Consider the following 11,593-nt stretch of genomic DNA (forward strand, 5'->3'; position numbering starts at 1 on the left):
TCACAGCACGTTTGATTGAAAAAATATATAAGTGTAAAATATTGTCTTTATATACCAGTAGTCAAGTTTATAGTTGCCACGTCGAGTCTTGATTACCTCCCTACAAGAAAAAATCACAACTAGCTGGTACAATGGAACAATGATAAGATATTTTTTTGAAAAAATTTCAAAGACCTCTTCAAAAATGAACTCAAATTGTAAATTTGAAAGTTTTAAGAATAGGAATATATATAAAAATGAATGATATTATCACATCCTGACATGTGATTATGACCAATTCAAATGAAAGATGTCCAGCAAAAAATTCAATGCTAAAATCCCAAGTAAATAGAATAAACAGATTGCCATGCAATTTCTAAACTAATCATCTTGAAGACAGTTATGGAGCATGGCCTCTTGAGTTGTCTGAACTAAGGAATATTGCTAATAAAACCTAACAATACCTTCTTACATTCAAATGTCATTTTTCTACATTCATATAAATGTCATAACTATGTATGAAAATATTTCTGAGATTAGATATCTAGGCTTTTATTTGTAGACGACAGTATCAGGTGATGACATTCATCTTCATGTTTTGACTGAGGAAGTTGATAAGCTCGCGCGCCACAAGCTCCTGGACGTTGCCGCTGCTGCTCAGAATCATAGCGGTGGTGGTGGCGACATCTGTGATGTCCAGCTGCCGTAACACACTCTGTTCAAACCATCAACGTTAATTACAGACTTAGGAGATGAAGTTCTTATGTGCCTCGAGTTAAATGCTCACAGAAATTAAATAAAAACGTGCATTCATTCCAATTCTTTCAGCTAATAACATTCAGCTGAGCTATTGATACATTCCTATCACAATATTCAACAGAGATATTTGTTAAACCATTTCTGGACTTGTAAATTTGTACAGGATTTAAGATAATTTGAACAATTTCTCAAAGCTTATAATTTGGATTGTCTCTTAGCCAGAAATTCGCCAAACATATGCTGAAGACATTATAAAAATATGGAGGAATTTCAATTGCTTTTCCTAACAGTTTTGAAGAGTAATTTCTTACCTTAATGGGTACAGAATATATTCAAACATCTATTTGTAATATACGGCATTCTATATTACAAAACCAGAAACTTACAATGGGTGTTAATTTTATTCAGACTTTAAAATTTTCAAGTGGGTTTGATAGTCACCTTATTTTTGAAACAGCCATTGCACCATGTCATTGCTAGAGTCAATGCAGCATTAAGTCAATAAGTAACAAATTTTATGCACCTATCACACTTTGTTCATTGCCATTTTTTATAATTTTAATGATTGAATGCATAATCGAACAATTATACCTTCCCTATACCTTCATAATTAGCCTACAGAAGTGCACACATATATACTCGACTCATTTTTGGTATACCTATTCACCACTCTTTTAGATATGAACAATACAATTAATCTATGAACAAAATCACCAATAAACTATAAAAATTACCTACCAACCAATAATTGGATAATTTTCACAAATTCTGTACACTTTCAACTAAGAAAGCACATAGAATTTCAAGGACCAAATCTCATGATATGGAAATATTATTTTTCTTTGTTCCTTTATTATTAATTTGTGAAATTTTTGCAGCACCTGATATGAATGAAGCCAGAGAACTTTTTGCTTGCCTACTGATCATCAAATTTATGAGTCTTGAAAATAGCTATTAACATTCAGGATTTTCTACAGATAATTTTGGAGACCAATATGAATTTATTTTCCTTCTTTTAGAAACATGTTTACCAATACCTCCATTAATTTAATATAGAAACAATGTTTGAGCCAGCACCATAAGTAGATTCTAATGAAATATTAAATCAAAAAGAAAAATTTGTAATATAAACTTAAGGCCCATACTTACCCCAACTTTCTTCACTAGTTCATCCTTTTTATCTTGTGGCATGGCTTGGATTGCAGAGACTGCACTTACATACTGGCCCTGCATCCACCATGAAGCTAAAGCTGCACCTGCCGTGCCACCTGATAGAATAGTGATGTTTCATTTCATTGAGAGAAAGTAATTAGCACCACCTGAAGAAAAAATGCAAGATTTTTGTAAAGTTGAATGGAAATAGAATCAACCACTACTGTAATTCACAAAATTCTGTGCTTTTGATTCACAATCATGTGGAAATTCAACCTTGAGATGGTGGAATCAACCCATGCACTCAAATCTGCTTCAAGAATGTAAATCTGTGCCAGTAGCTTTTATTTAATGCATCCATACATCGAGTTACCAACCTATTAGTAATCCAATAGGACCTAGGAGAAGACTGCCTGCTGTAGCGCTAGCACCCACTGCGGCACCACCAGCTACTGAATTCTTGACACATATCTGAATTATGAACAATGAACAAATATTAATAATTTGAAGAAAAAGAAATAATAACGTCTAATTGTTGAAAATAAATGCTCACTAATAGGAGTGTAATATTCAAAATCAACTAGCAAGTTGCCTTAAACATAGAATGAAAACTACAGAATCTTATATTACTAGCTAGAATATTTTACGTCTACAGAATATTTCAAAGTCTAAATCTATTTTGTCTGGCATTTTGATATAGTCTGTGATTGATTAATTTTGTTGCATTTCACTCTCTGGTGACAAATTTTTCTATTATTTCAATAAATAACACATTTCCCACTGTATTTTCAACAAGTTTGCAAAAATTTGCCAATAGAACTCACCTGTTATCTTGTGAGTGTTAAAAGCAAATAATTCTTGGCCATTTTGGAAGACTTAACAAACTAGAACCTTCCTATTCAAGGAATTGTTTTTCAAGAACTGTACTACATCCTCAATGAGGATCAACAATAATAGAGCAAGATTGAAAATAACAATATTCCCAATCAATTTACATGCATTTTAACTTTGTTCTTGGATAAGGTCTTCTCATGTATTTTGTGGAAGAGCTCTATATGCAACAAGATGAAGAGGAGTGATGCATTGGTTAAATGTGTTATTTACTAGCATTATTTTAATGCAGTGACATTGAAGCAAACAATCATGTCATGTATGATCTTACAGACATTGGCTCTGTCTTCACAGACAGAACCAATGCAGTCATGGCTCTGCATTGCATTTAGTACTTAGAATAATTTCCTCAGATGCTTCTGAACTACAAAACTCCATAAGCAATGAGCTATGAGCATGAATTGCATGAGGAAGACTTCATTCTTGATAATGGTAGCTATGTCTCTGTGAATTAAAAAAATATACCAGTATAGGACAATATTTTGTAAAAAATTTTCACATACCATTAATCCTCGATCACGAGCCACTTCACAGATGACATCCATGATAAGTTCTGCTTCAATAACCATGTTGCAACTATAGATAAAAACTTTCAATCTAATTTTCAACTACTTTATTTGAAGAGAAATTTGCCTAGCATGACACAAGTTACACTTGGCATTCTGCAGTAGGATTCAGAAACAATTTAATTAGGATTCAACATCATACAGCTCAATAGTTAAAACTAATGCTACTATTAAGGCTGTTATTGTTGACCTGTTGATGGTAGATTTTACACATTACCAAACAAAAAAAAATACAAACACATCAAAAAGCATACAACTAAAAATAAATGATTCAAGTGGCAATGAATTTGGCACAAAATTCTTTAGTAGGTAAGTGATACAAAAGGTAATTTAAAATATTTCAAAGTATTTGCTTTGCTTGGGTTTGAGGCTACAATATCATGCTTCACGCCTTGGTCTTAGCTATTCTTAATAATTAAAATAAAAGCTATAAAAAAAATCAGTGGCTCAGACATCATTTTTTCAAAATAAAGAAGGCTTAAAAAACCATATCTCTAGAAATCATCATTATCATTGACTTCATGAAATCAGAATATAATGAAGTATGCCTCAATTTAATACTTAAATATTAGTGTTCACAATCTTTTGTATATTGGTCAAAGTTTAGGGAAAGGTTTTGTTAAAGCCTGGCACCGCAAAATCACAGGGGCTTTGTTGGCACATGTTCAAGATACTTATCATTTTGGAATATTATTAACAAGAACCTGAAATTTCATTCTTGGTGGGAAAATAGAAAAGCATTGTTGGGAAAGAATGGATAGGGGCAATTGAAGTCAGATCATTACATAGGTATAGTAGTACCATCAAACGGGGTAATAAGGGACGCTTTTAAGCATTTTTTTAAACTACTCAACATTAGGGTTGGCAATGATTAAATCAAAATGATTAAATCATGTGATTTGATCACTTGATTTTTTTTATAAAAAATCATGATTTTTTTTATTTTTTCAATTTTTTTTTAATTTTTTGTGATTTTTTCATATATATAAATATATTGAGTGGCAGTCTTTAATTTATATTGAGGTATTGTTATTCATGGTTTAGTATAAATGTACTATAAATGACAAATTAGTATATAAACTTGTTGCCTTTAGTGTGTATTAGGTTCCATAAATTGAATGTTTTGGTACAGAAGCATCAAGTGTGCAATACATTGTACATGGCTAGCAGCTTAGCTAATTCTTATAAGGCTATAAGTAGTCTTTAACTATTTGACTATTTGTTATATATTGATTACAATATATAATTTAAATGTGTTAGCTAGCTTATACAGGATGGGGCAGAACTGATTGAACAGTTTTGAGGCGAAATAAAAGTAATGGAGGTACATAAAGAAGAAAGTTTATTTTCCTCAAGATTAGCATAACATTTCATTTAAAATACTTATGTTTTGAAAACAATATCAGGAAGATTGGGTTTGTTAGCTGCATCACACTGTTGGAGTCATTCTCGGAAGTTTTCTACAGCAGGTTCACACATATGGCGAGGTATGGTCATAACCTCTGCTGCAATAATCCGTTCCCTTAGCTGTGGTAGGATATGAGGGTAACTTCTGAATACCCTCTCTTTTAGATGTCCCCAAAGAAAGAAATCGCAAATGCTCAAATCAGGTGATCTCGCAGGCCACTGTAAATCACCCCTCGGAGTCTGGGAACATGCGTTTCAAAACATTGAGTGCCATTCGAGCTGTGTGAGCTGTAGCCCCATCCTGCTGGAATCATACGCCTCCCAATGCTTCATTTTCAACAATGTTTTTCATCATGGGCTGCAAGAAATTTTGCAACATTGCAGCAGAGCGATCGGAATTCACTGTTACGGTTACCCCCTCCTCTGAGAATGACTCCAACAATGTTGGAGATGGAGGCTAACAGCCTCCATCTTCTAGATATTGTTTTCAAAACATAAGTAGGTATTCTAAATGGTATGTTATGCTAACCTCTAGGAAAATAAACTTTCTTCTTTATGTACCTCCATTACTCTTTTATTTTACCTCAAAACTGCTCAATCAGTTCTGCCCCACCCTGTATATTGAGAGGTTGAGATTGTATTGACCTTTTAGGCAATTAGAAAGATTTTCCACCCTAATACATGTATTCTAATTAAATATTTTTTCATAACTTAAGTCTCGTGTCAAGTCGTATGAGGTTTGTTTGGTTATTGTTCATTTTATGTTTAGTATTGGTTTATTGATCTGAATTAAATGGGAACAGTGCAGTCAGTCACTCAGTCACTACCAGTCGGTGTGTATAGAGGGGTCTGGTAGATTTATAGGACATATAACTAGTAGATCTATTGATAGTATTGTGCACTGTGCTATCAGCTACCTATCTGTTGTGACTCTTCAATGTTTAGAAGATCTGCATTCCTGAAGTGTTTTTGTATATTGTAGCCAGTTAAATGGTCAATATTTAGCTCATTACCTTGCTCCATACAAACTTTACAAAGCTAATGAATGGACTTATCAATAATTGTTTACCCAAAAATCCCTCAGTGGTAAACACCACCTTGGCCTGTTGGCCATTATTGAAGGCAATAAGTGCCCTTTTTAGCCATCCATTATGATCCATATACTGTTATTGTTAGTAGGCTAATTGCAATATAAAAAATAACACTTCAAAAAGACAAAAAAGCTGAAAAAAATAAAAAAAGTCAAATAAATAAAAAAAAATCATGATATAATAAAAAAATCATTGATTTTTTATTTTTTTGATTTAAAAAAAATCACCAACCCTGCTCAACATGAAACATTTCATAAACGAGTTTGGGCATATTTTAAAGGTTTTTGCAAGGATATCACATGGCATAAAAATTCCACGTTTTTTCAGAAGGTGTCAGATGGAAAATAAAAGAGTTCTGAATTATCTCTGGGAACAAAGTAATTTGGGCCACTTGAAATAAAACAATTTCAAATGTCTAAAGTCTGCAGAGTGTACTCATCCATTACTAACAGTACTCCAAAGTCTTCTTCTCCCTTTGTAGATGATTTAGATGTAGAATAAATGACATTTTTAGTGATTTGTACCTGTTTTACTTTTATTGGTGTGATATTACCATAACATACATTACCGTATTATTTATGAGATATTACCGTCAAATGGGGCAATATGGGATGGTTTTGAGCATTTTTCCTTAATAACTTCTTACCATGAAACATTTCACAAACAAGTTTAGGCTCATTATAAAGATATTTGCAAATTGCAAGGGCTACCAAATGGCGTCTCTGAAAAAATTCCATATGCTATTTGTAAGGTGCCAGATGCAAAATAACAGCCTCCTGAACCAACCCTGGGAATGGGGTAATAAGGAACACTTGAAATAAAACCTAATTTTAATACATTTGAAGCATGCAGAGTGTACTCATCTATTACTAACAGTACTCTGAAGTCTTCCTCTTCCTTTGTAGATGATGTAGATGTAGAATAAATAACATTTTCTATGATTTTCACTCATTTTTCCTTTATTGATATGATTTTACGTTATCCATACATTACCATGTTATTGGTGTGATATTACCTAATCCATGGACATGCCATTGAACATTGACAACAACCTTGTCCACTGCAAGCTTGATATGAGCAGTCATGTAGCATTTCTTCCATAGCTAGATTTACAGGAAGGCTTGTAATTTTGCACCATTTTAATTGATCCAAGCGAAATCACTATAACAAAAAAAAAAAGACAATATAAAACATACCTACCTGAAACAGAAAGGAATATTTTAGAGACAACCATCACATTTTTTTGAGAAAAAATCATAGTTTAGGTTAATAACTTTTCATTCTATGTTGCCCAGTGAACAATTCTATCTATGACATTCTATGCACAATTTTGTGATGACTGATGATGCATTAATTTTTGTTAAGTGAAATTTTTATCGCTGAACGAGGTAAATATAATAAAATTTTTTTTATTTTTTTTTTTAAGAGGAGCCTTTGCTAACCAATGTTCTACTTTAAATACATTTTTAGAGGTGTCCCTTATAACCCCGTCATGCGGAAACGGCCACAATTTTTTTTTTGGAATGAGCTATGCAAAATCTGTCAATCACATTTTTAAGCATGTGCAACTTTTATGAAAGTTAAATTTTTTAATAAAGCTTCATAAATAATAATTTATGTAGCTGCATAATAATTAATAGCTACATAAATTATCATTTATGTAGCTATAAATTGTTAACATAAATAATTTTTTTTTGCTACAGACCTTAGCACAGGTACTTTACCAAAATCTCACTTTTTCACTTTTTTTCAGGGATTTTCTAGAGGTAGTAAATGTATGATTTCTTAACTTGCTTTATGCTACATAGATAGGAAAAATGTTGAACTTTATGCCACTATTTTTAGTTTTTCAATATTTTAATTAAGTTAGCTGCTACAACATATCAAAAAAAAAATGTTGGAGGACTGTCCCTTATTACCCCACCTGTCTCTTATTACACCATTTGATGGTACCATAACCATATCCATGAACATGTCATTGAACATTGACAACGACCTTGTCCACTGCAAGCTTCATATCAGCAGCCATATGGCATTTCTTCTGAATATGTAAGCTTTCAGGACTGGGCTTGTAATTTCACACCATTTTAATTAGGTCAAGTGAATTTGATATAACAAAAAAGGATTGTAAAATCATAACTGAAACAAAAGGAAAATTTTATTGACAAACATCTTGTTTTTTGGAGAAATAAATCATAGTTTAGGTTAATTACTTTTCATTTTATGTTGCCCGGTGACATTCTATGCACAATTTTGTGATGACCGATGATGCATTAATTTTTTTGTTAAGTGAACTTTTTTCACTGAGCAAGGTAAATGTAATCAAAATTCTTTGTTGTTAATTGATTTTTTGTTAACTGGAGCCTTTGCTAACCAAGGTTCTACTGTTAATGCATTTTTAGGGTTGTCCTAAATTAGCCTGGGGGTGTCCCTTATTACCCTGTTTGTGTGGAAATGGCCACCATTTTGCTTTGGATTGAGATACAGAAAATCCATCAATTAAGTTTTAGAACCACCACCAGTCTGCAAATTTTTTTTAAGCAAAATGTTTCAACACGGCAAATTTTTCAACACGGCAAATTTTTCTTTACTACAGACACTGGCAGTTTTCAAGCTTGAGAGATTCATTCGTTTGCCGTAAGCATGTCTAATAATATTAGATGATTGTTCTAATAGTACTATGGTCATTTATAATGTTGACAAGTGCAGCACAGAATGGAATGCAATAATCTGAATAATAATGTAATTTTTGCAGTTCCCTTTACCACGTTTTACTGGATGCTACATCGATTGCAAGAAATTGTATCGAAACTAATTTGAGAACATTGCTGTGACAATTTAAAGTACGGTAATTTAGACAGTAGCGCAATCAAGTTTTTGCCCAGGAGCAAAATTTATATGTTTGCATTCATGCATTCAACATTATTTCAAACTGATTTGAACTCTACAATTGACTCTTGAGTGGCAGTTTACTTCCCTACTAAGTACTAGACGTCATTGGGATAGGACGTAGGTGTCCAAGCCGGCTCTCAGTGAAGGAAATAGTTGATACTTATTTTTCTCTGATGACCAGTTGTTAATTAATTGTACAGACTGGGCCTAAGAGATGTAATTCAGTGTTTTGGTGGAAAATAATAGAAGTCAGTAAAAAGGAGTATAATTTGTTCAGTGTGAAAGTGTTCAGAAAATTACTCTTTTATATATGATAAGACATAAAAAAATAACATCCGTAGAATGAAATTATAGCATTCAATACGTTAAGCAGTGAAGTGTTTACATTAAGTGTCATGTATTTTGCATTAAATCACTGAAACAAATAAGAGTGTTGAGGCAGTTGAGCTGTAGTAAGAGAGGGGAGAAGCAGGTGTGTTTAAAGCAAAGGTATTTATTGCTTCCTTCCTGCTGAGCCTACAGTGCAGTCTGTGAGCCAAGCGTTTCAAGCCAGGGTTCTTGCAGTCAGAACCTGAGCTCGGTGTAAGGCAGGATATCCTGTGTAATGGTGTAAAATATTCAGTGTAATAGTATAATAAGAAAGACAAGGTAAGATGGCTAGATGTGTTTTTTCACAACCCCCTATGGATAGTTCCTGCATCATTTGCAAGGAGCTTTGCAATGCGACTCTTGTGCTGCAATGCAGCAAATGCCAGTTTTTCACACATTTAAAATGTACTGATTTGCCAACATATTGTCTTGTAAGGCTTGATTAATCCAGAGCTTCTTATGAATAATGAATGTAAGAACTGTGTAATGAATTTTGACAAAAACTGTAAAGAAAGCAAGAAACAACTTATAGCAACCTGATGAAAGATAAACCAAAACGGGTGCTTCATGCGCCCGGTGGTGCTGGCCACACCTGACACCTCCTACAGTGGCCGGTGCCACCTCCACTTTCCTTGCAGCTAACAGTACCTGTCACCTGTGCACTGTGCCTCTTCGGTCTTCCCATACGCCCTCCCCCACCTTTTTGCTCACTTCTAACCCAACACCTACCCCCAGCCTTATCCTTGCCCTCAGGCCTCACTCCTCAGCCCTTCCAGTGCCCCAACATCTGATCCTACCAACATTCTTCACTCTGAATTAGCCCAAACAACAGGACTACATACCTACACTCAGGCTGCTGCACTAACTGACTAACCCTGGAAAATGGCAAATTTTCTTCAAACTAAATTATTATTTTCTACCATAGATGGAATAGAGATTGAACCATGTCCAAAAATATTACAAATTTATTCCTTCAAGCAGAGAAGAGAAAACTACAAATTCGAAAAATTCCAAATGTCCAACCTTTTCACATTTTTTCAAACAATAATTTGGAAGTCCCACAAGAACTTGAATACTCTTCAAGTTCTTCAAGATCTGTTTCAAGTAAAATTATAAAGTAACATACGCGTAAGATATAAATTGCACCATTCTTTGCTTCTTCAACAAACAAGCGGAAACGAATGGAAAATTGGAATTGGTTTTTCAACACGGCTATGAATGTCCAATATCCAAATATCTCACAGCCGAGAAAATACCCAAAATTCACGTGTCTAAAATTTAGTGAAAAATGTAAATTTAGCCGTTCGCAATTGGGTTCAACGTTTGGCTATCAAAACTGCTTCGATATAGAGCTTGTCTCCTGATGCTCAAAGCATCGTCTACAGATTTGTTGAAAGTTTAAATATCAGAAAATTTAGTATTACCACTTTTGAAGGTGAGGGGGCTGATTAACTGGTTCAGTAAATCTTGATATATGCGTTTTATCTAACTTATCTCAAACGACCAATTACTTGTAAATTATTCGAAGTAGGCGAACTTGTCTTAGAAACAGAAAAATAACGTGACAAGTACTTCACCAATTTGAAGAAAACAATATGGCGCAATGGATACGGAATTTTTTTAACATAATATTCTCATCTTCGTTGTAGATGGCCCCGAAAGGAGCACAAAATATCAAAGTCTAAGTAGACAGAGATATGATACGATACCAGTAAAACGTGGTAAAGGGAAAGCGTAAATTCACCGCATCGAGATGCTTCTGGACACCCTGTCTAGAAATCGCCTACACTTAAATAAAAAGAATGATATTACCATTTATATTTTGCCACGTGAAGTAAAAAGAGCTTACTTCAACCTAGGTTGTGGGACTCGCAATACGTACGACATTTTTCTTCTAAATGCGAGAACTGGGTTGTCTTTAAATATTATGAAGCCAAAATACGCTAAATGATATTTTGGAGGGATAGCTCAATCCAAATAAGACCAGTCACCTGCAAAAGTGGAAGAGCAGTCTTACAGTTGAAAATATCCTTATATATTCTATTCAAAAGCTTGCGAATATGTGACACAGCGGCAAGACAAACGAAACACCATGTCAAAGGCGTGAAGTGCAAAATAAATGCACTTGAACGCCTAAAATATTAGTTCACAATTGAGTAGCTACAATTTCGTCAGTAATTTTTAAAACAAGGCTTCTTCCCAAAGAATTACGTCATGGTTTCTTCAAAAGTCAAATAAATATAGGTTTTTACTGTTACGGATTTACCGCCAAATTAAAAAAATGCAGGTGCAGTTGAAAAATTTTAATCATCTTAGAATTTCACAGCACCGAATGGGTGATACTGTTCCATCTTGGAAAGGTTAGAATGTCAGTCTTTCTAGCACCGATATTGTTTTCCGGGGGGTTCAAGCAATTCAATAAATATAGGATTGTAGCTCTTCGATTCTGTTCATTTGCACTATCGTTTCAACTTAAACGTCTTCATG

At 33.8% G+C, this 11,593-nt stretch overlaps 1 protein-coding gene across 2 annotated transcripts; it reads right to left on the reverse strand.

Annotated features, from left to right (window-relative positions):
* Positions 1–498: 498 nt before the first annotated feature.
* Positions 499–10,838, reverse strand: LOC108675931 (protein C19orf12 homolog). Of its 2 annotated transcripts, none has more exons than XM_018163985.2 (5): positions 10,816–10,838; positions 3,285–3,443; positions 2,268–2,361; positions 1,888–2,006; positions 499–694 (listed from the first exon to the last, which is right to left on the reverse strand). In XM_018163985.2, the coding sequence occupies exons 2-5, from the start codon at positions 3,348–3,350 to the stop codon at positions 551–553; spliced, it is 423 nt and encodes a 140-aa protein (XP_018019474.1). In that variant the 5' UTR covers positions 3,351–3,443; positions 10,816–10,838; the 3' UTR covers positions 499–550. The 2 variants fall into 2 exon arrangements, with proteins under 2 accessions (XP_018019474.1, XP_018019473.1); XM_018163984.2 differs by having other exon boundaries at positions 3,285–3,537; positions 10,816–10,837.
* Positions 10,839–11,593: the final 755 nt, after the last annotated feature.

This window comes from Hyalella azteca, unplaced genomic scaffold (genome assembly GCF_000764305.2).
Source record: "Hyalella azteca isolate HAZT.00-mixed unplaced genomic scaffold, Hazt_2.0.2 contig11858, whole genome shotgun sequence".
NCBI lineage: Eukaryota > Metazoa > Arthropoda > Malacostraca > Amphipoda > Hyalellidae > Hyalella > Hyalella azteca.